The 27161-nt window shown below is 35.0% G+C and overlaps 4 protein-coding genes across 5 annotated transcripts; 1 reads left to right on the forward strand and 3 right to left on the reverse strand.

Moving 5' to 3' along the window:
• Positions 1-997: 997 nt before the first annotated feature.
• Positions 998-6347, reverse strand: LOC111472751 (ATP-dependent DNA helicase 2 subunit KU80). Its single transcript, XM_023118395.1, has 12 exons — positions 6213-6347; positions 4597-4689; positions 4201-4252; positions 3889-4020; positions 3355-3758; positions 2893-3179; positions 2615-2810; positions 2328-2534; positions 1900-2067; positions 1499-1822; positions 1301-1431; positions 998-1203 (listed from the first exon to the last, which is right to left on the reverse strand). The coding sequence occupies exons 1-12, from the start codon at positions 6225-6227 to the stop codon at positions 1113-1115; spliced, it is 2100 nt and encodes a 699-aa protein (XP_022974163.1). The 5' UTR covers positions 6228-6347; the 3' UTR covers positions 998-1112.
• A 685-nt stretch (positions 6348-7032) lies between these two features.
• Positions 7033-11234, reverse strand: LOC111472752 (proteasome subunit beta type-1-like). The gene is made up of 7 exons (XM_023118396.1): positions 11070-11234; positions 10871-10978; positions 9848-9929; positions 8930-9059; positions 8707-8849; positions 7531-7617; positions 7033-7445 (listed from the first exon to the last, which is right to left on the reverse strand). Exons 1-7 carry the CDS (start codon positions 11114-11116, stop codon positions 7371-7373), a joined length of 672 nt encoding a protein of 223 aa, XP_022974164.1. The 5' UTR covers positions 11117-11234; the 3' UTR covers positions 7033-7370.
• A 730-nt stretch (positions 11235-11964) lies between these two features.
• Positions 11965-16137, reverse strand: LOC111472753 (AT-hook motif nuclear-localized protein 7-like). 2 transcript variants are annotated; one of them, XM_023118397.1, is made up of 6 exons: positions 15872-16137; positions 15016-15442; positions 13352-13419; positions 12996-13127; positions 12662-12823; positions 11965-12568 (listed from the first exon to the last, which is right to left on the reverse strand). In XM_023118397.1, exons 2-6 carry the CDS (start codon positions 15365-15367, stop codon positions 12245-12247), a joined length of 1038 nt encoding a protein of 345 aa, XP_022974165.1. In that variant the 5' UTR covers positions 15368-15442; positions 15872-16137; the 3' UTR covers positions 11965-12244. The 2 variants fall into 2 exon arrangements, with proteins under 2 accessions (XP_022974165.1, XP_022974166.1); XM_023118398.1 differs by lacking the exon at positions 15872-16137 and adding an exon at positions 15605-15823.
• Positions 16138-23364: 7227 nt separating this feature from the next.
• LOC111472732 lies at positions 23365-26183 on the forward strand. Its single transcript, XM_023118371.1, has one exon. The coding sequence runs from the start codon at positions 23512-23514 to the stop codon at positions 25462-25464; it is 1953 nt and encodes a 650-aa protein (XP_022974139.1). The 5' UTR covers positions 23365-23511; the 3' UTR covers positions 25465-26183.
• The last annotated feature ends 978 nt before the right edge of the window (positions 26184-27161 follow it).

A 27161-nucleotide genomic window follows, 5' to 3' on the forward strand; every position in this document is an offset into this window, starting at 1 on the left:
TATTTATTTACGGAAGCTGAACAGAAGGCGAGCTAAATTTCCATCAATAGCTTTTCTTTTTCAGTTTTGTTATTTATTTTCATACTTGTTATTAAAAACAAAGTTTAATTTTTAAAACTAAAAAAAAAAGAAAAAAAAATCAAAATCATTCTTGTTTTAAATTTTTATTAGAGTTTAAATATTTTTGTAAAGAAAATTAAAGGCAGAGAAAAAGGGTGATGAAAAAAAGTTATTTTCAAAATAAAAAATCAAATAATTATAGAACCTAACTTTGTGAGCTCGATATAATATGTTAGAAATCACGGATCTCCACAATAGTATGATATTGTCCATTCTGAGCATAGACGCTCATAACTTTGCTTTGGGCTTCTCGGAAGATCTCAAACCAATGAAGGGAATATTATTTAATTATAAACTCATGATCATCCCCTCGGACTTACTCCCACAACCTTGAGAATAGTGGTAGGCAATTAAATTTAGAATTTGTAATTTAACAAAAAAAAATAATAATTTATTTTTCATATATACATTATATATATCATGTATTTTTTTAAAAAAATAACTTTATTGCGAAAATAATGACATCTTAATAATATGAAAATTCAATAGTTGACTTTTCATCCAATATTTACCTCAATCGTGATAAAAGATGCAATTTTTACTCTTTAACCAATCTTTTTTTACCTCGATCGTGATTACAAATATATTTACAAATTCACCACAATAAATAATTTTTTTGAAACTGTATTAACAATGATTTTCTATATTTATTAATGTTTTTTTTTTTTTACTATTTTACTGTGTTTATATAAGCTACCTATTGAAGGAAAATACAAATGTAAATAATAAATTAAAAAGAAAATTGTATATAAACCTACATGAATTTACATATTAAAATTAATGAATTTGGAGATAAATTAAAGAAATGGACTAATTAAAATTTCCCATTAAATGTAAAATAAAATTTCAACAATAATAAAGGAAAAATTAAAGATAAAAAAGTAAAATTAAAGAAGCTGTATAATTCAATTCAGAGAAGATTAGTTAATGAACATTGGATGAACACGTAAAATTACATATATACATGTAATGAACGGTAAGTACCTTCATCACTAGATTTGCTCTAATTTGGGCTCCATTTTAGGCTCAAATTTAGGCTCCATTTTAACCAAAAAGCTTCTAGCTTCATCATCAGCTACTTCACTGTTCAATATATGATAAACAAACTCAGAACTTTTGCAGAAGAACAGTGTAAAGAAGAGTTTCATGGCGGTTTGAACAAGAAAAACGAATATTAAACCTGTCGGCCGCTTCTTTCTTGGAGATCAAGTTAAGTCGTTCGAATGCAAGTAACTCGCAGAAGCTATGGAGGTTTTTTTCCAGGCAAAATTTACAGAGATGGCGGAGGAAATCGTTGAATTGCGTCGGTTCCTGTTTGAAACATGAGTTGTTTTATTCTCGAGCGTGAAAAAGAAGAGACAGATAGAGAGTAATATACTTGTTCAATAATGCAACCCTTGCGTAGCGCGAGCAGATACTCGAGAGCTTTTGGATAGTTATCACCATCGCAGGAGTTTTCGACGAGGTCGAAAATTTTGTTTTTCATGCCATTGATTGCTTTATTGATCCACTCTGGATTATCTCTTCTAGACATCATAGCTTCAAAATCTTGGAGAGGTGTTGAATCTCCGATTTTTTCTACCTTAACTACCGACGTATTCGCAGCAGAGACGACAATTTGAGCAGAAATCTCTTCATTATCCTCTTTGTCGCTCGAACCGGATGGTTTTTCGCGTAAATATAGCCTTCTTGGTTTCTTTAGCTGCATTTTGGATCACATTCAAAATTTCGATAACAGGAATGTATCAATTATCGAATACAAAGTCGATGATTAACTACCTTCGGATTCTCCTTGAGTTCGAATCTTCTGTGGAATGTGCCAATAGCAGATTTGTTTTGAGACAACAAGTCGGGATCTGGCTTGGTAATCTTCTGGAGAGTTGTATCGAGTGGAGGTACAGCCGCAGCTGGATCCTTCGATTTCAACTCGAGATGACGATAAAAGCGCTGCAAACACAATACACTGTCTATTAGAAACATCAAATAGGAGGAAGTTGTAATGGCCCAAGCCCACCGCTAGCAGATATTGTTCTCTTTGGACTTACCCTTTCGGGCTTCCCCTCAAGGTTTTTAAAACGCGTCTGTTAGGGAAAAGTTTCTAGAGTGTTTCGTTCTCCTCTTCAACCAATGTGGGATTCTCAACAGAAATGCACGGTAAATTGTGTGTCTGAATGATTCGAAAAAACAAATAAAACATAAAGGCATACCTCAAGAACAGGATTTGGTGTGAAATCCGGTTGCAGAATTTCCTCTCGTCCAGATGGTGCGAGATCAAGCATCTTAACGAATTCGTCCACTGCCTCTTGCTGTTCTTCGCTCGGCTGCATCAATGCTGGAAAATTGTTGAAAGAAGGAAACTGGAATTCTCGAACATCCTCCGCAAAGGGAAGTACATTGAAGTATAATGAATCGGCCTATCAAAAACGATCATCGATACCATTCTTCTCCGATATAGAACAAAAGAAAGTATGCAGAAAAATGTATTTAGACATACAATACCATTCTTCTCCGATATGTTGGGTGTCAAGACACCGACCACGACGCTCCCCTGTCCTTGTCTCCAAACACATCGCACTATTGCCACTTTGTCCATTTCCTTCATTGCTCTTGCTAGTGCAGAAACTGCAACAATGGCTCTTTTATTGCCAGGTTCAGCAATAAAGACATTGACGTCTTTCATGTAGTAGTGCCTTCAAACAAAAATGTAAGCAAACCAAGAGATTTCACAACACAAGTTATGAATATAAAATTTTCAAAACAGCTAGAATCTACCGCATTATATTCGATGCATTCGTAAATCCGAGAAGCTTCACGCTCTTTTCTGGTTTGAACTTGACTGCATCCCATTCAGCCGCCGATATCGGAATCACTTGAGGTCCGTAACGATATCCTTTAATCCTATGTTCTGGAGGCACGACCTTACTAGTGTCTTCCACGCTTTTGTACTCGTAATCTACCTTGACTTCATGTGTGGCAAATTTATCAGTTGAAGGTGCCTTATCAGAATATCTTTTCAGAGTAGGAAACTTCTCTTCTGATGTTTTCTTATAAACCCATACCTGATTGAATTAGAGCATGAACTTTGATCAATGATGACTATCAATCATGTGTAAAAAAGATAAAAGATACCCTCGATTTCTACCAAAAAGTTCCAATGCTCGATATGCCAGATATTTTTCAAGAAAGTCACTGAAAATGCTTGGAATAAGCCATGTAAGAGACTAAATACTTTACCTTCATCTTGACGACGGAGCTTATTTCAAGATCGCCTCTATAAATTGTCACGGGCGATATACTCCGAGTCCGGATTGCACCCAATAACGAAGTTGGGCTCTCCACATACACCATTTTTGCATTCGTTTTCTCTGAAAATATGTTCAAGAGAACGTCGTTCTCGTCCATCATTTTCTCATCTGCATCCCGACTGAACCTCCTTCTCACAACGACACTATCCATTCTCATGCCATGTTTTGTCATCTGCTGCGCAATGGCCGAAACTTGGTCCTCTTTAGTCCCTTCATAAGGTTCTTTTATAGGGAATAGAGCATCTGTAATAAGACATAAGCGTTTCTTTCCTTTTTCTGTCTCTCCAAATTTCTTAATCAACATATCCATTCCCACAATTATGGCATCAAGAACTACCCACCATGTAAAGGAACCAAAGGTATGAAAAATTTGGACACTTAATTTAAGAAACATCCAATAATCTATTATAAAATGATGCAGCTATGAAACAAAAGAACAAAGAACTTGCAAAATCTTGGATACAATCACCGGAAACGGTCCCTCGAGGGAGTCGTTTTAAAACATCAACAAGATCTCCATCAACAACTTTCATGTTCTGTAGAACCACCACATGTTGATACCCACCAACTTCCTCTGTTAGCTCGTTTTTCGTTTCTACGAATTTCATTGCATAGGTAAGTAGTCCGTACATGAACTAGATACAGAAAATTTCAACCATGTCTGCCGATGAATTCTACGAGAATACAAAAGCTATGAAACATAGCAAACGGAAGACGGAAAAACATCGTAAAATTTTTATTGTGAAAATAAAATAAGAAAAGAAAAGGGAGAAACCTTTGGTTCCAAATAGAACAATTCCCACTTCATCATATTTGCTGTAAATCAGCTGCATCACAAGAGGATAAAAATTAAATAACTTCTGATACATAAAAAATTATTGGGTAGATAATACACTCGATAGACTTCAATTGAAGGAAAATTTTAGATACGCTAGGTCTTGCTCCATAACTATTTGGTTTTTGAAAATTAAGCTTAAAAATACTACTTTTTTGTTTAGTTATCCAATTTATAAAATTGTTTAAAAAAATTTAGCCTCTTCTCCACCAGCATTGAAAGTTAACCAATTTAGTTATCGATAGTAAAGAAATAGTAGGAAGCAAGCATAATTTTCAAAAAACAAATAGCTAAAAACAAAATCGTTATCAAATGGGACCTTGACGACGGTAATACCTTCTTCTCCACCAGCATTGAACACACTTTTTCAACCTCAGGGAGAACAGAGTGCATTGATGGACCAACATCCAGCACAAGCACCAAGATTTCCTATTCCATTTAACATAAATCCTTGAATGTAAGAAATATGCATATAGGATAAAAATATGATATATTAGCTTGGCACTTGCTAAGATAGAAGAAAAATTGTAGCTTTAAAAGTGTTCTTTAAGTTATAGCTCATAGGCACCCCCAAGGATGCCCTCGTAGGACAACCACCAACCTTACTACATTTAGTTTTCAATGTTAGGATATTAATGTTAGAAATGCAAAAAAAGTGCCACATTAGCTACAAAAGAGAGTGATTGTGGGTATATAAGTGAGAGCAATAATATCCATTGGAACAGGACCTTTTTAAAAAATTAAAAGCAAAGTCATGAAGTTCAAAGAGCACAACTTCATATTAAGGGGGAGATAGAAGGAGGTTTTGTTGTCCTTAATCGTTGGTATTAGAGTCATGGTCTAAATCTAATTGTGATAAGTGAGTCGTGAAGAAATCCTCAGATTTCGAACAAAGAGGTTGGTGAGCCTTATAGTCATACAATGTAATAATTCAAGCCTACCATTAGCAGATATTGTCCTCTTTGGGCTTTCCCTTTCGGATTTTCCCTCAAGGTTTTTAAAACGTGTCTATTAGGGAGAGGTTTCCACACCCTTATAAAGAATGTTTCGTTCTCCTCCCTAACAGATGTGAGATCTCACAATCCACCCCCCTTCAGAGCCTAGCCTCCTCGCTGGAACTTGTTCCCCTCTCCAATCGATGTGGGATCTCACAATCCACCACCCTTCGGGACCCAGTGTCCTCGCTGGCACTCGTTCAGTGTCCACCCCCTTCGTTGGCTCAGCGTCTTTGTTGGCACTCGTTCCCCTCGGAGGCCACATAATGTGACTAGTTGTTTTGCACCATTAGATGTGTGGAAGAAATTGAATATATATAAAGGGCTGATATATTTATGGATCTACATCCGACCGTTCTTAAGATGCAGACACATTGTGGCAGCCTCCCTCGATAATTTTTCTCATGGCTTGAACCTATTACCTCCAACAGATCATGTCTCACATTGAAAACTTAAAACCTTGTTATTTCTCGAAAGGCCGATGCCGAGTATTAGTGACGCATGGCTGAAGAACACAAGCAAGAAGTGTGGCCAATATCCCGATTGCTAATTGTTACAAATATTTCTTAGAACAAATATGCTAAGAAACATGCCTCTGTCCAAGCTAAAACATTGGTACTGGTTACAATTTTTCCTATGAATTGAATTCACAGGCTAAAGGAGATCAATAATCCTCATTCATTCAGACTTTGTAGCACTCGAGAACCTTTAAGAAACTCGAGCCAACATCCTCAATCCTAATTAGCTCCTTAGACAACGAAACCTAAACCCTAGCCGTAAACACAAGCGTACTAACTCAAGTGTTAGCGAAATTGAACTGAACTTGTTGCAAAGAAAGACTGAATAACTGAGACCGAGCGCATTAAAAACTAACTCAGCTTAGCCACGCATGAAGAAGCCGTAATCCGAAGAGATCGAAGCAAAAGCAGAAGAAAGTAAAGACAGTAAAGAGTTTACCCTGTTGCGAGCCATTGAAGAGAGGAGTGCAGTGGCAGAGAAGCTTGGGACGGAAGCTATGAAATGGAGCACAGGCGAAGACTAATTTAGATGATTCGATCGCTCGATTCCCCCTCCACTTCCTTTTTAACCTCTTTCACTTCAATTGTTAAAGTACGCAAGAATTTCGTAGTTCATTTTTATTAGCTTATTTTAATTATTCTTTTATCTGACAAGTATAAATTACTTCATATAGTTATTTTTTTCCATATATCACCAAAAAAAAAAAAAAAAAAAAAAAAAAAAAAAAACATATATATGTAAATTTGTTCCTAGTTAAAATATATCACTTGATAATACTACGTAGATAACCAACCGAATTAATTACACATGTTGAACTCAAGAAAAAAAAATACATGTCCAAGCTCCAAGACACACTAACCAAATTTACAGTGTTTGAATTAATAGGTGAAAGAAAGTTTCACCCGAAAGATTACTTTTCAAATGAGAAAATAGAAGAAGCTATCTTAAGAGACCTCTTGTTGTAACTCACCCTATTATGATAAAATGTTATTTCTTTTAGGCTCCAACTAGGGTGGTTCATGACCGGACTAATAAAAAATGGTCTCAAGCAAGAAACACGGGATGGCATGCAGACAAAAACATCTTTGAACTCAAGCCCAAAAAGGAGAGGCGATAACATTTTTGAACGAACTTCCAGCCGATATGAAACAAGAGGGATCACAACTCTCGGGTGGGATAGAACTAAATAAACAGGTCGTGTAGAACGAGAATTTCAATCTCGAATATTTTAACCAACAATATGATATTTTAACTTTTTGAAGACCATATGCCACCTAGCTTCAATTAATTAAACCAAAGATTCAAAAATCCAGCTTCTCATGAACTTACCACTAAAAAAAAAACAATTCCTTAAGGTCTAACGGTAGCAAAAAAAAAAAGGAGATCGATCAATATCAGCCAGCAGCCCTCCAGATTTTAGTACAAACCCACGTTCACAACAGGGACTTTAATTTGGAAACGAGGTCACATTACAGAGAGAAAACTAAAACTTAACCATCCGTAAATATCACAATGCAATAATCTCAGGGACGGGTACTGATGGGCGGTTCATACGGTTGCAGTAACATTCAATCTATCAAGCCGAGCACCGTGCTGCTAATCTTTTCGGAGGTCTAAGTATTCACGTCGAATACCGTCGGCATTAAGAATGACGATTTCGAGTTTGTCACCCTATGAACATAAAAAAATTCAGAGTTGGAATCTGTAAAGATACTTGCTCAGAATAAGGTGTATATGAATAGTGGAAGAGAATTACAGTGTAGATATCTCTCTCAGTAGCAGATGCAAAAACAGTTTTCACCAGGTCAATAGCTTCGGCTTCTGAAAGAGGCGTTGCAGAATCCTGTTCATCGTAATTTGTTAGCTGAGAGAGAGAGATGTGAAGGGGAGAAAATAGGAGTGCACGCCAAAATCAGAAAAATAACAAAATCAACTGGAAAGAGCTGGACCAGTTGGTTGGAACTTTGAACTATACCAGATAGACAAAGTAAACCTCTCGTACGCAAAAGAGGGACACACGAGGGGGAGCATATAAGTTAGAGGACGGAGGAGAATAATTTGGTGTTATTTGCTTGGGGATCAATGGCTCCCAGCCAACCGCTAGTAGATATTGTCCACTTTAGGGTTTCTCTTTCGGGCTTCCCCTCAAGGTTTTTAAAGCAAGTCTCCTAGGGAGAAATTTTCATATCCTTATAAAGAATGCTTCGTTCTCCTCCCCAACCGATGTAAGATCTCGCAATCCACCCCCTTCGGAGTCCAGTGTCCTCACTGGTACTCGTTCTCTTCTCCAATCGATGTAGGACCCCTCAATCCACCCTCCCCCCTCTGGGGTTAAGATCCTTGGTAGCACACCGCCTCATGTCTACCCCCTTCGGGGCTCAACCTCCTCACTGGGACAACGCTCGGTGTCTAGCTCTGAAACCATTTGTAACAACCCAAGCCCATCGCTAGCCAATATTGTTATTTTTGGGCTTTTCTTTTCGGGCTTCCCCTCAAGGTTTTTAAAACAGGTAGGGAGAGGTTTCCACACCCTTGTAAAAAAATGCTTCATTCTCCTCCCCAACCGATGTGGGATCTCACACTTTGTATCAATAAGTATAAAGGAGCGCTGCGCAGATTGCGGGACAAACATATTTTCGGAGAGATCAAAACACTTGGTTTGATATATTTTTTCCCTCTTTAATGCCTATAACGGAGCATTTCCAGGTTTCTTACTCCCAGTGGTTTTTGTCACTATTCTTATCCATTTCAAAAGTATAAAAAAAAAAAAAAAAAAACTATTTGATTCAGTTTGGAATCTATTAGTTTGTCTATTTTTGCCAAGCAGCTAGCTCAGTTTTCAAAAGGTGGGGAAAACATCTTCGACACGATTTTCCATGAACCAATATGTAGTTTCCAGGCACATTCCTACCAAGGAAGGGTAAGATCATACCTGCGCAGGCAATAATAGAGGGCTGGGAGACTTCAGTTGGTTATCTAAAAAGGGTGTAATAAGGGTGGAACCCGAACCCTGAGCGCTGTATCCAACTCTCTCATAAGAACCAACAGCATCATAGGTGAACACACAACCCTTTCCTGTTTCAAGAAGAGAATAACTTATAGTTAATGGGAAAGTGAGGTATAAAACTGGAACCACAAGCAGGGAAGTCGTATACCTTCATTATCAAGTCCGCCCAAGACATTAAAAGCATAATAAGGAAAGAAACGTTTGAAGTACAATGTATTTGAGAGCAGTTGAGCCATCGCCGGGCAGCTCATTTGCTTGTTGTGCTGATGTTGGTAGGTCTGAAAGTCAAGCAAGTAACATATAAGGCATCAAAATAAAGAATTACATACCAATCCTCCGACCCGGATCATATGTCCATAAAATACATTATAAATTTAAAAACTGAAATTGCCAGGATGCTTTGTCCATGGGCTTCTCCCAAATTAGTGTAATTGAGAGTCGAAGTAGATTATACACCACAAAGTTCAATTCCATTTTCGAAACAATCCTTGTACACATTTTTTAAAAGAAAAATGGGGTTCCATTATGAACAACATTAGTTTGCGCAATGAAAGACTAGGATTAGAAACCCAACACGAAAAGGGCAAAAATACCAAAATGAACACAAAATAAGTTAAAGAAAAAACATTACAGAATTGAAAAACACAAAAAGAGAAGTTCGAGTCTCTTCACTCTAAAATCACTATAAGATCAAAAAACCATATTGTCATTGAAAACTACATATAAAAGGAGAGGAACAAAGTGCCATTGGGGAAGCACGGGCGTCGGAAATCATTAAAGCCATGCTATCCCAATTTTAAGGGATGCAGCAGCAGCAATATGAAGTGAAGTACATGATACATACACAATAATCCAAGCCTAATACAAGCAAAGCTACAAAAACAGATATCAAAATCACAAGAAGGAAATGAGTAACCCAAACACAATCAAACTCAAAGAAAATAAGAACAATGAGGTGCATCAAAAACTCAATGGCTTGGAAATAAATCTTATAACATAGCATATGGCCAATATGCATTACAAAGATCAACCATGGAAGACATGTCCATTTAGATAAAAGTCTCACCAAATGCCTAGCAGACAAAACCTTTTGTAAGGCTTTCACATCAGCTTGAAAACCAGAGGAAGCCATCACAGCTTTGTCGGCCCTGCAACACCAAGAATTATAAATAAGCACATCAATAAAATGTAAGCACGTGCTTGGATGCGTGAGCTTTTAGGTATGTGAAGTATACTAGTAACATTACAACAATAAAATCAAAAGTGCATAACATGAAACTCTTGTAGTGGAATTAGTGATCAGGATTTATATTCGTGAAGTTCAATAACAAAATATGAGGAAATCTGTCGTGACCAAATTGAGGAAATCAAATGACTATGGCGTAACATAACAAAAGAATACATAACATTAGACACTTATATCGGCCACTTGAATAACATTCTAAATTTAGTAATATCTCTGACCAATTAGAAGTATCATAAACCATTTTGTACCTTGAACTAAAGGTAGGATTTACGTGATAATTAGCCTCCTAAATCATTTTTTCAAATAAACACAAAATCACATGTAATAAATCAGCATCCAACAGATCCATCCCGAATGCATCTCCATTACTTTCATAACCTTTCCTCGACACTGCCAACGGATCCATAACTCTTCCGAGGCAAAACCAAAACTTCCCAAACAAAAACACGAAATGACCAAATTTTTAAGTTCAACAGCTGCAAACCTCATGTAAGTTGGCACCAATTTCATTCACAAGCTAATCCAGCTATTATCACACACCAAAGAAAAATCTTCAAAAAAACAAAAGTAACCGCTCATTTCGTTCAAAGTCCACCAAACTATGACCCTGAGTTAACTCTAGAATCCAGAAGTCTATCCCCAAGCAATAGCCATAAAACCATAAAATAAAACCCGAAGCCCAATAAAATTTCCAGGAAGAAAAGAAACACCATAAGAGGGGAAATAATCCATTTCTAACACACATGAGAAAAAAAAACAAAACATAAAACCAATGTGAAACTCCAGTAACCTTAAGAATTCAAATTCGGAAAGAAACTTAAATTCGACAAGAGATTGACGTACAGCTTACAAATTTTGGAGTAATCGCGAGTGAGGATATTGTAACCCGTAGACAACCGAGTATCAGCGGCGATTACACAGTAATCGGCGCCGGCAATCGCAACACACGATCTGCACAAAGTGTGGCACTGATTCATCCCCGAAACAGATAAAATAAACATCTAAAACAGTGCATAGAGAATGAAAAGGATAGAGAAAGTACCCGCCATTGTTGTCGTAGGGAGACCAGTTGGCTTGCTGCTTCGTCATGGCGAAGAGGTCAGAGAAAAGCGAAGGCGTCTGAGAGAAGAGGAACTCAACAAAGCCAAAGCCAAAGCCAAAGCCAAAGCAAAAACTTGCTCGCTTCTTTTCTTTAGATCCCACGGTGTCTTTTCCCTCAAGAAAAATGGAATGGAATTGAAGGACTAAAACGACAGCGTTTTGATAGGCCCAATACACTTGTACGGATGGGCCGTGCCAATGAATTTGGGTAGCTCACATATCGCATAATAAAGCCCATATTTATTTGGGCTTGGACTCTGCATTTTGTGCAAATAAAATAAAATAAATCCATAAATTTGTGTAAAGACAAATATTTTGGCTCGAATTCAAGAATTATAAAATTTTAATATATATATTTTTTTTCTTACGATTATTAAAATTTTATTTTTTAAATTATTTATTCTCTAATGAAACTTAAAATTCATTGTAATTTAAAAATAAATTATTAATATTTTATTTATATCAAAAAATAAATAACACGAACTAACCTAACCCAACCTTTTATGGTTGAGTCAAGTTTCCATAAAAAAAAACGTCTTAATCTAACCCAACTCGACCTGTAACAAACCCGAGTCACATGGAAGCCCATTCATTTTGGCTATTGGTGGCATTTATCACATGAAAAACAATGGAGTGAGGGAGAGGCTATCCAAAAATAAGAAAGAAACAGAAATAACCTGGCACTTCAAAACAAAATCTACAGACACCACTTCAGACAGAATAATTTTTTAAGAAAATAATAATAATAATAATAATAATAATAATAATAATAATAAAACAAATATTTCCATAAAAGAGAAAATTGTCAAAAATAGGCAAATAAATAATTTTTAAAAAAATAAAAAACAGCAGAGGTTCTTCGTTCATTACATCCAACATCCTAATAACAGGTAGAGAGCAGAAAAACAGAACTAAATCAGACAAGTCCCTAATTGATCATGATTAAGAAAAATGTGTGAAACTTACAATGGAAAGTTAATAGTAAAAACTTTCCCTAATTTTGACTGTGGTGATTATCAAATCTCAAATGGTAATTTTGGTAAAAACAACAAAGCTTAGATCAGATCATATCAGATCAGATCACTGTGGTCATTGTTTGGTAAGAAACTAAATAGATTAGTCCGGTAGCGATATATTGATGTCGGTACCGGTATTTCTTGGCTCCTGCAAGGAATGCACAGCAGTATTGGCACCCCAATCGTCTCGCTCTCTATCGAAACTAGCAGGAGGGAAAGTAGTCGGTTTTTGGGATTCAGGAGTTTGCAGACTGTTACCGTTTAACCCGTCGTCTGTATCAGCATTGGAGGAAGTAGGCATGGTGGTGGCTGGTGTCGTGCTTGGCGCTGCAGCAACAGGGGCTGCAGCTAACAACAACTCGGGCTTCGGTTTCTTTACTTTCGGATCGGGTTGGCTGGTTGGTACAAAACTCCCTACCACAACCTGTTTTAGAGGAAGAGGTTCAGAATAAGCATTCTATGGAAATGCTGCTACAAGTTTTGCCTTTTCAAATGATGTAAGAAGGAAGCTTGGTACCTGTATAGGGCTTGCAGCTATCAGTAAACCAGCTACCCCTCCCCCAACAACACGACCGTCCGGGCTTGCCAAGGAGACGCTCAACCCACCCGACCTGCTTCTCGCTCCTTGGTTTTCAGAAGGAGTGAATGATCCAGATAAGGAAAGTATCTCGAAACGACCCTGCCAATGTACAATCCCTATTAATCGTCTCAACAGAAACAACAATTTAAGACCATCTCCAATCTCGAATTTTCAGTCTCGCGTTTTCATCTTATATAAAATGGATTGAACTTCTTGAAGATTTGACAAGCACAGCAGAAATAATGCCAGTAGACTCATGGACTTGACGTACCTCATATGTTAAAGTACCGCCCGAAGAATCGGGCTGCCGAAGAGTGACATTTGAAACTAATCCATTCGCAGAAAGAACACAGATTGCTCGAGGACCTTGTTGAGAAAACGATATGATCTTCATAGTGACATCCTTTTCAACAGCCAAACATCCAAAATAAAACACGAAAAAATACGTTATTCAGTAATCACGTCTGAGAAGATTTAACAATATTTTGACAGATATCGGTTTGGCTAGAACAGAAGCGACCACGACCACTCTCACGGGTTGGAAATATAAATACCAGAAACTGAAGAGACTACACAGTTAGACATGATTATCATGAATGATAATCAATCAACGAGCATACTGCATACCTCGCCAGCATTGACCGTGATGACATGAGGCATGAAGTTTGTACCGACATTACATGCATTCAATTGGCCTGTAACAATTGATCGAGAACAAATATAATTAGAATATCCGAATATAATTTCAGAAAATCTACAGTTGAAACCCCAAAAAAGGTGAAGAAATCAAAGAACTCGAACAATGCTCCACAGTTTCAAGTCGTTAGAGAAAGAGTAAAACGACCCTCGTTTCCATAAATAGAATGCGAAAACTCTCCCCAAAAACAAAGTAACTGAAACTTTATAAAAGGAAGGAAGAAAATGGAAAACCCGACCGACGGTGACGCTAGATTACTGGCCTTTTTAGCTCATCTAGTACTAAACGATTGCAATGAACAACAAATATCTCGAACTAGGTACCATGATCGAGTACTTCAGTTAACTCATCTTTCATTGTGTTTAGATATTCAATCCCGGGTTCATCGAGAAGCCATAACCATAAGGCATACTAAGTGTAAATGATCAGGATCATGCTAGAAACTCAGGTTTTCTTAAGCGTATTCTCTTCTTAATGATCCTAGTAGCCGAGTTCTAACGTAATAGACTCAAGAAAACGATCTAAAACTAGTTTCTTCAATCAGATTCTCTCCCAATCAAAAGCACTTGGCTGAAACTCTTAAGAAGAAAGAGATCTCAAGCCTAAGAGATGAGCCAAATGGTGGCACCCAAATCATCCTTAATTACTACAGTTAACACATGCTAGAATCCAAAAGTAGCTGGATGCACGACACGATGACGATATAAACCGTTATCACGAAGCTAAAAGGACATTTTAGTAATTTAAACAAGATTCAAGAACAAGACCTACTATAAATACCCAAAAGATTCTCAATTGAAAACTATCTACTAACAAGGAAGATGTTTAAACTGCTTTAAATTGGATTTGACTATACTTTAAGGTGGACTCGATCGTTTCTTTTTCGGGTTTCACATACTCTAAACGATCATCATTATTGTTCCATGCAGAACAAAGTTTGGATAAGATGAACTGATCCAGCTAATTGATGACTTCCAACACTGTCCAATCCAGCTAAACGAGTTTCTACTTTTACCCGAAATCACTCGTGTAACGAAGATCTATATCCCAAGTAACGCTAAAAATAACTCCAAAAAAAGCTCGATCGCTCAATATTAACTTAAGATCTACGACCTAAAACCATCAAAACCCCAATTATGGATCAAGAATCTACAAAGAACAAACAGATTAGTAAAGAACAAAAACCAAAAAAAACATTACAATTTTGTTAGGAATTTGAAGAACTGACAGACCAAAAAAGGCTACATGAGAAGAATATTCTATGAGCCTCCAAAAGGTCAGATCTTAGTATAAAAGCAGCCGTACACATCTTATATGAGTTGAACAAGGACATATCCTAACAGGCAAGGTCCCACGTGAATTTTGTAAGGCAAAATTCAAATGGGAATCTTTTTTAGAGGAAGATATTACATAATCTTCCATGATATTCAGAGAAGCATTTCGACCTGACCGAGACGGAATCTCGAAAACTGACTCAATCTTTACACACAAAGGGAGGCAAACTGCAAATTCTGATGAAAAACTCAACAAATATTATAAGGAATCAATGGAAATTCTAAAGCTATAATAGAAAACAGCTTTGGTTTCTCATTACCTATATATTGCATTCCCATTTTCTTGTTTTGCTTCAAATCGGAGCCGCCTAACCGGCTCTTCCCTCGCTTGGTAATGGAAAACCCGCCGGCCCCCGGAGCTGAGGACGAAAGCGGCAATGGCGACAATGCCATGGTGATCGTTCCATCCGGGCCGTATTTCCTAGGTCTGCCTCGCTTCTTCTTTCCTGTGGTTCCACTAGCAGGCAACCCAACGCTGACCGGCGTGGCGGCGACGGTGGGAGAACCACCGGCCGGCGGCGGGTTATCGGTTCTCGGAGCCACATGATAAGCCGACGGAGCTTCGGCTCCTATCACAGTTACTCCTGTACTTATGGCCTCTCTCTCTTCCATCGCTTAGAACTTCGAATCTTTTGCTATTTTTTCAAAAATTTCTGTTTCTTCAGTGAAGGATTTAGATGCTCATTCCTGCTTTGAAGAAGAAGATTAGTCAATAATAATAACAAAATTAAACAATAACATACAAAAAAACCCTTCAATCTGCGATGAACTACACGAACAAGGAAAGTTCAAGAATCAATTTCTGCAACACGCACAAAAACATCACTAAAATAATGGATATCACTTTACAGGATCATGCAAGTTAGTTCAAGAACACCGCCGATTCCGGAACGAAACTTTCCGCCGCCGTTCGACGATCTGAACTCTTACACTGAACCATAAAACGCTCCAGAAAACAGCCAACAGAAATTCAAAATAAAATGAACATCGGCATTTTAGAGCAAATAGTAATTTATAAACAAAATCAAAAAGGAAACCACAAACAAAAATCAATGAAATGAACAGAAAAACAGAAGAATTAAGAGAAATTTCAACGGGAAAGCAAAAGATCACGACCTACGACAGAAATAACTTCCTTCCACAGTGGTGCACTAAACGACTTCGTTTTCCTTTCAGGAGATTTTTTTTTTTTTTTTCCTCGCTGACGGAATTTTCCGACAAACCAGTGAAGAACAAACAATCGCTAGATTTCAGAAGAACAAAAAGAAAATCTGTTTGTTTCCTGAGAAAATAACACCCGCCGGAAAGTAACGACCGGCCAGTGGTTCCAGGCCCAGAGCTGTCTGAAGCACAAACCACTTGGGAAAGCAAAAGGAAAGCGAAGTAAATAACAAATTAAATTTTCTTTATATAAAAATAAATAAATTAAAAAAAAAAAATTGAAAATCGAGAATATAAAAATTAAAATTATTTTTATAAAATCAAGAATTTTTTTTTTTTTTGGGTATTTTTTAAAATAATCAAACGCTAAACCCTATAAAATTACAATCTGGTTAATGAAAATTTTGGCGTCCGGAAAAAATTATTATTATATATTTATATATATTGATGACTTTGAGAAAAAGAAAAAAGTAAAATAATAATAATAATAATAATAATAATAAATAATAATAATGGAAAATAATAAAGAAATGAATTTTAAAAAATTACGTAAAAAAGAAAAGTGATGTGAAATAAGGGAGAGAAAAGTAAACGAATTTGTTAAAATACATTAATTTTGTTTCTATTAAAAGCTGCGAAGGCAGCAACGGTAGTGTTACCGGGCCGACCTTTTTGGTGCCGCTGACCCGCTTTTTGTCTTTTTCCCAACAAATTAAATTTCTTTTTCCCTTTTTTACCCTTCACTTCTCTTTTAATTACCAAAATTGCCATCCAAATCCACTGTAATTCTCCATTTTTACCATGGTTGTTTTACTTTTAATTACAATATTTTCATTTTTCACTTAAATCTTGTAATATATTTTTTATTCCCTTCAAAATAAAATATATAAATATTTTGTTTCTTTTCTAAACAAATATTTTTTGTTTAAATTTTAATAAAAACGTTTTTTTTCTTCCGTGAAAAATCAAATTTTATTAATTTAGGTAAGTTGTTTCAAAAAAAAAAAATAACTTAAACAAGTTTATTTTTAAAAATATATTTTTTATTCTCGTTAAACTTCACGAATAGTATTTTTCGATATTTTAAAAGTCTTTAACGATCTTTTATCGTATTGAGATTGACTTCACGACGTTATAGTGTATTGATTATGTCAAATTAGCAATAAATTTTATTATTATTATTATTATTTGAACCCGACTTTAAAAAAATTAGTAAATTTGTCAAATTTATTTTACTTTATTTATTAATTAATATTTGACAATTTTTTATTTATTAAAATTACTTAAAATTTTGTGAGATAAATATTGTAGACCAGAGTTTGTGTATATTGTGTAAAATAATTAAAATAATAAATTATTTTAATGGGAATAAAAGAGGAAAAATGAGGACTAGATTACATCACCGGCGGGTGAGGGTAGAGCTGTGCTGCGAGCGTGGACCTAAGCCAACAAAGTAAAGATTATTAGTATGATTGTAGACACATTCAAGAGATTTTGCCTACAGGATATTACTTTACTCTTAATAATAATAATAATTGGCGCACAATATGCCATAATTGTCACGTTGATTTATTTTATTTTTTCGATTGCACAATCTCCATTTTTAAATAAAAAATAATAAAAAAATGATTCAAGATGTCACGATACATGTTAATGTTCCAAGCTAAGCACACATAATTTTGAAGTTCGTATGATTCAGGTCATCGTACAGAGACTAGTCCACGTTTTTATGTTCCTAATCACGTAGAGGGTTATTGATTAGGGTTTCTATGTGTCGGTTAGGGTCAAGCTAGACGATCCTAATTAAAGGTAGGTCATTAGTGAATGACCTACTATGTACGTGTACGTGTACGCATATCTAACATTTACAAGAGCATTTCTTACAAAAAATTTATAATATTCAAAAAATTTCATAGGAGTGATGAGAAGGGACTAGTGCGAGTATTCTGTTTACTACTTCCACCTACGAGATTTAAAAGTATACAAAATCAGTGAGTTATAAGAGTTACGAGAGAGGCGGTTGGAGTTATCCAGAGCAACTTATTTATTTTATTGAAAAATATTACTCTTTATCTTGTTAACTTTTCAAAATGTTTTTCTCGACCTTAAAATATGACAAAAAAACATGTTTTATTTAGCAACTGTCTCGATCGATTTAAATTTGAAAAGCTCGGTAGTTACCGACCAAGTAAAAGAAAACCGTTTAAACCTTTCATATTTTGGTTAACTATCTCAACTGGTCAAGTTTTATTTAATAATTTACTTTTTAAAGCAAATAAAAATAAAGTATGCGTATATATATATATATATAAAAGTAAATTTATTTGAATTTATTTATTTTTAATTGATAAATAAATGAAAAAAAAATTACGATGCAAACTAGGTAAAAAAGGATGAATATATTGATAAAATAAAATAAAAAAAAGTGAAAAATATGTATTATGGAAAATGTAACGGATACCTACCAAATTGTGGAATTAATTAATAAGGCAACTTTCAGATGGAATAACTTGCCAATTAAATCGAAATGCCATTTTTTTTTTTTTTAAGATAAAATCGAAACATTAAATTAAATAATTTTATTACTTTATTTATTTAAAAAAAAAACACGCACACGTGTCACAAATGGGGTCGGAGAGGTGGAGCGACATGATTGGAAGAAAGCTCAAATAGAAATACAGACAAAATCAGGGGTGTCGGATAGGTAGTTGAGCATTAAATTAACACCTGTATTCACGAGTTTGATTTATTTTTTTAAAATTAATTAATTATTATTATTTTACAAAGAAAAAAAATAAAATAAAATCCCATGCATTTTGATATCAACATGTGTCCCAAAAAATATCTTAATATATATATTTATGGAGATTTATTTTATTATCTAATATTTTTCAAAATAATTTTAAAATTATATTTTTATTGGATTAATTAAAAATATAATTTTTTTTTTTCTCGAGCTAGATTAAAAATGTCTATATGGTGGACAAAAGTCCTTCTATCCATCTCGCCTCTTACGTCAATCTTTGTTACCGTAAAGTTTATTAGGATCAATGCGAGACTCTTCGCCATTAATTTTTTATTTTCTAACATAATTATATATATATATATATATTGAATATTATTTATTTATTGTGCCTTAAATATATTTATAACAATATGTAAAGAATACGCAATGTAATACGTGGCAAAATGTGAGAGAAATCTCGCCCTCCTCCTTCATTCCTCATTTTAAGGGGATTCCTTACTCTATTTGGAGCGGGTCCACAAATATTGATTTATTTTTAAACTCGATAAGAGCTAAAAAATGAATTGAAATTTAGATTATTAGTAAATTAAACCTTCAATAATTTTAAATCACTTTTTAATATAGCATTTAAATAAATAAATAAAAAGCCTTTTCCAATACTCAATAAAAACTATATAATATATTGTTTTGTAAATATCAAAATTTGTAGCTATCTGGTTTTTTTCGTTCATCCTTATCCTTAATAATAATAAAAAAAAAAATTAACATTTTGAAACCGTCCTCAATTAAAATAATAATAATAATAATAAATATATACGAAAATATTTAATTTTAGTTTATATTTATATGATTCCATACTTAATTAGGTCACTTTTTTATTTTTATTTTCTTTATTAATTAAGACGGAATATGCAAGACATGATTGTAAATAAAGTGACTAAAATCCAAATAAAATCTTACAAAATATAAATAAAATAACAAAAAATATATAAGATTTTTTAAACAATATAAATCTTTTGTAATTATAGCTATCTTTTACTTTTTTTTTTATTTATTATTATTATTTAATTCTTGTATTTTCAAGTTGGGTCATTTTATCTCACACTTTAAAAAATTTTAAAATAATTTATACGCTTTAATTTAAAATTTTAAGTATTTCATTTGGTTAACAATTCTTTAAAATTTTAATAAAAAAATTAATATAAATGTAAAATTACACATTCGAGCATTGCAACCCATAAATAAGAGGCTCGAATTTTCCTTTCCACGTCATCAAATTATACAAATTGATAATCATAACAGAGACGGTGTCAACGACGAAGTATTCTTAAATATTTACGTCATGTTGATTCGAGATACTACTCATGACATGATAAAAAATACGTTTTGATCTTGAAGTAAAATTACGAATTTAACCTTCCACTTCTATAGCCATGTTCAAAGAAAATTAGGGTAAGGTAATTATATATTCAAGGTCAAATTTTTAGAAATTTCATAAAAATACATTAATTTAATGGGAAAATATTTATTTATTATCATTATTATTTTCCAACCTTGGCGCCCAAAATTTATGCGGTATTTTTAAATATTCCCTCGCAACGCTCCCGCCTTTTTATTTATTTATTTATATTATTATTATTTAAAAAATAAAAATAAAAAAATTAATAAATGGGTGCCGCAGCGGGCATGCATGCTTTCCCCGCCCTATATTTATTTATTTATGTTAAAATAATTATTTATTTATTTTTAATTGGCGTTTCTTTTTAGGCACCAATTTTGTCTCACATTTATAACTTTTCCATTATTCAATCCTTCTCTTCTCTCTTTATTTATTTATTTATCGTTTCTCTAATTTTTTATTTGTTTCGTTAAAGCAAGTACAGCTGGTAAACCATAATAATAATAATAATAATAAATGTTCCAACAAAAATATTTATTTTAATATTTATATTTGTTAAAATAGTGAACTGTAAATTAGACTCTTTCACCTTTTCTTCACGTGGTTAATACTGTTCAAATATTTTTTTTAATATGGTAGGTATTTATATTTTAAACGGGTGAAAAAAAAAAAACTCAATTTTACCATTCTCGGTAAAAGTTAAAATTTATTAAATATTATGAATAATTCCACTAAGATGAAAGGTGACAATTAATGATTTTAATGGTATATGTCTGTGAGTAAAGTTATCGATCGAGCAAAGAGAAAAGTCAACTAACCGAAATTTACTAGTTCAACCGTTTTAAAAAACACGACCTAAAAGAAGTTTGACCATGAGGAGTCAATTGGCCTTTGAAGCTCGACCATGAGGACAACCTCAAAGGGTCGAGTACCACAAACCGTTCAATTAAACACAAATGTTGTCCATAAAGCTTAATCTTAAAAGCCCAAATTAAATTTAATTTTACAACATAAAATATTTATAATATTTAAACTCATATATGTATTAATTAGTATTTATCTAAAATGCCATTATTATAGTTTTTATCTACTTTTGACTAAGATTTTGAATTATTCAATATTACAAGACATCATAGATATCACGTGCTTGGTGTTGGAGCACTTTGTTTTTGTTTTATTTTCAGATTAAAAATAAACTAATTAATATTGTTATTTTAATGTTTTCGTTTTTTAGTTAATATTATCAACTTTGATTAAATTTTACCATTTATATATTAAATTCAATTTTGAAACGATAAATAAATAAAAAAAAATCGGAAAATAATAGTACCGAGTAAATATATATATTTATTTATTTATTTATATTTTTCCCTTTTGGCGACTAATAATAGTACCAACTAAATAATATATTTATTTATTTATTTATATTTTCCACTTGTGGCGACTGACAATTACTGGCTTGAAATGGGCGATATTATATTTTAGGCAAGACAAGAGTAGGAGACTTTTGAACTATGTCGGTCAGCTTCCCGCATATTTATTAATAATAATTCAATTATTTGGGTATTTTGCATTTTTTTTTTAAATTTAAGTAATTATAAATAAATTCCATAATATATTTATTTGGTAAAATAACCGCAATAAATCTAAAATATGTGAGTAAAAACAAAACATACTATAATTATTTATGTTTATGTCAGTTCACGAAGACAGTCTTCACTTTCTGAAGTAATTTTAAAAATCTAAAGTTAATGGCGAGTCGCGTCGTAGGGATGTAGGGAAATATCGAAATCACCCCATACTAATTTATTTTTATCCTATATATATTATTTGATTTTTTATAATTATTTTAAAAAAATTAGTTTGAAAAATAAAAATTTTAAATTAGGTTATTTACTTATTTATGCTCAAATTTTATTATCCAAAATTTTATATATATTTATAGTGGGCGACTACAATGCATAGGCCCAAATGTTAGTCGGGTTTGGCCCAAATAGATTTCGTTGCCGGGCCGGATTCTGTTCCGGCTCAAAACTTCTTTCAAAATATTAGTAATTTATTTTGAGATTACTAACATTAAAATAAAATAAATAGTGACATTTTTTGTTTACTAATATTAAAATAAAATAAATAATGACATCATAGTGATCAAGTACACCTGTAGTGTCATGTATAATATTTTTATGCAACGTATTAAATTTTTAAATTTGATGTTATATTAATGATAGCTAAAAAAAATAAGAAACGAGATTTGGAGATGATGTCATGTTCAAGTATACGAATAAAAAAATTTTCAAAATTATCGTTCAATTTTAAATAATGAGTAAATCCTTACTTGAACCCACCTGATTTAGGTATTCGATGTCTACTCGAGAACAATTTAGTCTCTATTTTGTTGTTGCTGTTTTTTGGGTGTGATTTAAAGCAGAAACTTGAATAAATGGCTTAACCCACACGAACTAACCTAACCCATAAAATTTATGGTTATTAATAAAACTTATTCGGGTTGACAGTTAGAACAATTGAAACAGTTCTAGAAGATAAGGATGGTCCTAAAAACGATACATAAAAAGTTAAACATTTCGATAACAAGTAATTTTTAAAAATAATATATAAATATATATACACATATTTTATTATTGTAAACGATTTATTTTACTCAAATCATCTTACTTCAAAAGATTGACAACGTGCAAATGAGAGAATTCAATTAGAGATGTCTATTTGACCTACATCGAACTAGGTAGGGAATCCCTGCTTAAACGGAAAATGAAGGAGGAAATAAGGAGATATTTTTCCTTTGATAGCTAAATGGGGTCGGGATGATCATTATATTCTTCACCTCATCTTTAATCTCAACCCCGACCTTGTCCAAATTTATGTGTGAGATCCCATATTGGTTGGAGAGGGGAATAAAACATTTCTTTTAAGGGTGTGAAAACCTCTATCCAGCAAATGTGTTTGAAAAACTTTGAGGGGAAGCTCGAAAACGAAAGCCCAAAGATGACAATATTTACTAGCAGCGGACTAAACACTGAGCGGTGTGTTCGTGAGGACGCAAACCTTAGTAGACGTGTTTTAAAACCTCAAAGAAGGAATCTAGAAGAAAAAATATAAAGAGAACAATATCTACTAGCGGTGAACTTAGACGAGATTAGAGAGGGTAAATGAAAGGCGAAATAAATGTGTTATAATTAATTGCATTAAAAACATAGTCTTAAAAAAGCAAAACATAGTTTAAAGGAATGTGTTATAATTAATTGAATATTATGAACCAAAAATTCCAAAAAAATTCGAACTCCAAATCAGAACAGCAAAGGGGAAAGGAAGAGATGAGAGAGAAACACAGATAGAACAGAAGAAAGAAAAGACAGTGTGAGGAGAGAGAAAGCTACACAAAAATGTCAGACGAAGCTTAGAGAGAAACCATTGCAGAAGAATCGTTCTTCCATGGAAAGACCCATTTCCGTTTCTTCCCAGATGAATCCGAGCAAAATTGAAGAGGATCTCTTCCATCACCACCGTCTACACGATGATCTGAACCCACTTGCGAACCAGATCATTGAATCTCAGCCATCCATTTCGAATTCGCATCACGGTGAGCCGACGTTCTCCTTGCCGGAAATCGTGCTCTTCCGGTCGCCGTCTCCGTCGTCTCCAAGCCACTCGTCATCTGAAGATTCGCCGACTCACTCCACTTGGCTGAGTCAACTCGCTCCGAACCCTACATCGACTTCTCAAAATATTCACGAACCACCTCTCTATATCTCGCCGGAGCCTCACATATCGTCTCAGTTTTACACGTTTAATCCAGAATCGCACTCGCTGATGATCCGTTGCATTCTCGAGAACCGCCTCGCGACGCCGAGTGAAATACGCCTCGCCACGTCGCGCTCCGTTCTCAAGTCGTGGCGGACGGTGTGGAAGGACCGGAACGAGGACACCGCGTATCTTACGGCGTGGAAGAGAATCCAGGACAAACTCACGGCGACGGTCGACGAAAATGGTAACGAATTTCTCTGTTTCAAGAACAATACTCAGCAATTCGTTTCACATATTAGTCAATGGCAGGACATTGTTACGAGTTTTCATGGAGATACGGATTTGAAACATTTAGGGTTGAAGGAAACCATAGAGAGAATTAAGCAGGTTTGGACTGTAGGTGCTAAATTTTATGGGATTCCTGAGAGTTACATTAGGGTTTGTGTTGCTGCTTGCCATGTTTGTAATTCAGCCTCCTCGGCGTCAGGTTCGAGGAGTAAGCGTCGGAAGTTTGAGTATACGGATACTCTGGAGGTGCCTGCAAAGGAAGTGCCTTCCAAGCTTCAGCAATTGGCTGCTAAACATAAGGTGGTGCTTTGCATTAGGCAGAAGTATATTAGGTATAAGCCTTTCATGGCGGAGGTTAAGGACTATGCTTGTCATAGGGCAGGGGAGCCTGCTACAAAGAAGGCAAAGGTTTTGAAAAGAGAGCCATATGCATCAAAGAGATGCGGGTGTGGATTCCGAATTCGGGCCATTGTACCTATTACCAATTACAATGACAAGGACAAGACCTTTGTGTATCTGGATGAGGGTATGGCGGTGTTTAAGTTGTATGCTGTGCATTCGGGGCATGAACCCGGGCCACTGGATGGAAATGCGAGAATTATGCATCGCGTGATCGGACACAAAGGTGGCCTGTTAATGGATCGTGATACAGTGTATGGGGTGACTGATGAAATGGAAAATGAAGGATTTAGATTGATGGGGAAGGATGAGGGAGATTTGCAGCTTTCAATCTTTCAGCAGGTGCATGAGGTGAGAAATGAGCTTGACTTGTTAGAAGGGAAACTTATGAAGGTCCCACACGAGCTATTGGGTTCAGTGTCTCGTGATTTGTTTGATGTTTTAAATAAACTTAGGAGTATAAGGGAAGAGAAATTGGAGCCAATCGAGTTGCTTGCAGATAAGCCTCATTCAGACGATGTGTTAGATGGGGAGAATGATTTGGCACATTGGAGCAATCACCATCACGAACGCTTATATGGGGATGGCAAAGATGGTGAATTGATCGAGGACAACGTAGACAGTTTTGGCCACTCCCTGCGGGACGTTGTTCCTTGGGAGGACCATATGAGGACCGACTGTAGAAATCCGAAAGAACTGACAAGCGACCCTTGCAAACCTGAAAGATGGTTTAAATGCACTGACTTTAACGATAAAAACATTCTCGGCTGTGAGGATACAAAACTCATCAAACCCATGAGACACGACGAGAGCATGGTGGCAGATGTAGGTCTTGTCGGTATTCATGTTGACGGATTTTACCCTGAGAACCCTAAATGGTATGATTCTCCTTGTGATCTAGACTCTAATGCAGATTGTGGAGATAGTGGATTTAAGCCCGGGGAAATCGTTTAAGCTCTCGAAGAGCCCCGTGACCTTCTCTAGTATAGTCATGAGCTTATGGTTCTCTCACTTGCACATTCCCTCTGCTGGAATCGGGACGGGGGACTGTAAATTATGTATACAGGAGATCGAAGCCTCAAGTGAGCATTCTGGCATCCTTGTTCAATGTATTTTTGTAAAGTTTGGCTAACTGATTACTCTACACAGACTCTACTCAACAGTATTTGTTACCCCTGGTCTGGGCCTTCAAATTTTTTTGATACCACTGACCATTTCTATCCAATCTCGTTCCGTTACTTATTCGGATACGTGGTGATATTTTTATTTCTTTTTTTCTCTTTTAGCTCTTTTCGATATGCTTTGTCACACATTGCTTTGTGCATTTCTGCACTTTCTGCTCTCTATATTCCAGTGTTCGATAACTCAAGACATTCGATTCTCTTATGTATACTTCATGGTGGGCTGGTTTTAGATGCAGGATGTATAGGCTGCTATCTGTACAAATCTCTGGTCTCTCCCCTCCACTAGAAGAATGAGTGGGAGAGAGCTCTGTGATGTGTTGACATTTTATTTAAATGTTCTTCAGAATTATCAATATTTTGTTTATGTTAAAGATGTAAAGAGGATTCTTATGCATCCCATTGAATCTGTAATCATCGATGACTATATGCTTGAATTTAGCTTTTACATCAAATCTTGGCTGTTCGAGTTATGAGGTCAGCTGTTCTGAATCTTGTGTTTATACCTGCTGCTGCTGCTTTGGGCTTTTGAGTTTTTGCAACTTGTTTGATAATCCATGTCCTTGTTTGAAGGGGGTTTTGTCTATATAAATGTTGTCCTTAGCTCGGAGTTCGGTTCCCTACCTGTTTTCCAGTGAGTTTACGACCACTTTAGAACGCCATTGTTTTCGTTCCACAGTCATGACCCTTGAAGACTTCCTTCGTTACCTTTTATATCGCATGTTGAGATATATGAGCTTTCTGAGTGCATTTGTGTGTGTCCTGTCTCTGATGATCGGTAGCCATTGACGTCAGATTCCTTAGTTGCTGTTTCGTTTTAATCTTATGAACAGGGCTTCTTATTGACTACACAATTTGCCATTTATATCTTGTAAGAATGTCTGTCTTAGATGGCTCTCTGTACTGCTCTAACATGGAGACATGAATGTTGTTTCGTCTTGATTCATAAAAAACATTGGATTTCGTTGTTCTTTGGCACATTATTCTGTTAATATCTTAAGCAGGAGTTCAACCAGCCCGATATCCAACGTCGTTGGGTTTTGAAGGATGGCTGTAAGCTGCGAGCATATGATGAGGCACGTTTCTCTTGGAGTCGATTACGATCGGGGTGAAAGAACCACGTTTCAACCCTGGCTAGCCAAGATTTACTGAAGCACTTCTGGCAAGGTTTGTTTGTGGCTAACGATTTCCTCTTTTGCAGCTGAAATCAAAGAATCCAGCCTTGAGTATTCAAGTCAAGTGACCCAATGGTGCTTTTATTTCAATATCATCAGCAGGCTTCAGGTTGGTTTGAATGCTTATATTACATTATTTCATCACTACTTTGGTTACATTTCTTTTTCTTTGTTGGAATTCTTTGATATTCTAGCATTTTTCGATGAAATGCTTTCACTGAGGATTCGATATGGTCATTAACGATCGTTTTCGATCGTAAATGGAAACCGAAAATAACTTATGAGGGATCTTGTT

The sequence above is a fragment of the Cucurbita maxima genome, unplaced genomic scaffold, assembly GCF_002738345.1.
Source record: "Cucurbita maxima cultivar Rimu unplaced genomic scaffold, Cmax_1.0 Cma_Scf00085, whole genome shotgun sequence".
Classification (NCBI taxonomy): domain Eukaryota; kingdom Viridiplantae; phylum Streptophyta; class Magnoliopsida; order Cucurbitales; family Cucurbitaceae; genus Cucurbita; species Cucurbita maxima.

Excerpts from the sequence above, each read along its gene's own strand:
- LOC111472751 (XM_023118395.1), bottom strand. Across the intron at positions 4,021-4,200 it reads TGTTCTATTTGGAACCAAAG|AAACGAAAAACGAGCTAACA; the intron begins GTTTCTCCCTTT and ends TGAAATTCGTAG. Across the intron at positions 1,204-1,300 it reads AAGAAAGAAGCGGCCGACAG|TGAAGTAGCTGATGATGAAG; the intron begins GTTTAATATTCG and ends TATATTGAACAG.
- LOC111472752 (XM_023118396.1), bottom strand. The coding sequence starts at position 11,116 with ATGACGAAGCAGCAAGCCAACTGGTCTCCCTACGACAACAATGGCGG. Across the intron at positions 9,930-10,870 it reads TACTCCAAAATTTGTAAGCT|GGCCGACAAAGCTGTGATGG; the intron begins GTACGTCAATCT and ends TTGGTGTTGCAG. Across the intron at positions 9,060-9,847 it reads TTTTGTCTGCTAGGCATTTG|ACCTACCAACATCAGCACAA; the intron begins GTGAGACTTTTA and ends CTTGACTTTCAG.
- LOC111472753 (XM_023118397.1), bottom strand. The coding sequence starts at position 15,367 with ATGGAAGAGAGAGAGGCCATAAGTACAGGAGTAACTGTGATAGGAGCC. Across the intron at positions 13,128-13,351 it reads TCACGGTCAATGCTGGCGAG|GATGTCACTATGAAGATCAT; the intron begins GTATGCAGTATG and ends GCTGTTGAAAAG. Across the intron at positions 12,569-12,661 it reads TAGCTGCAAGCCCTATACAG|GTTGTGGTAGGGAGTTTTGT; the intron begins GTACCAAGCTTC and ends CCTCTAAAACAG.
- LOC111472732 (XM_023118371.1), top strand. The coding sequence starts at position 23,512 with ATGGAAAGACCCATTTCCGTTTCTTCCCAGATGAATCCGAGCAAAATT.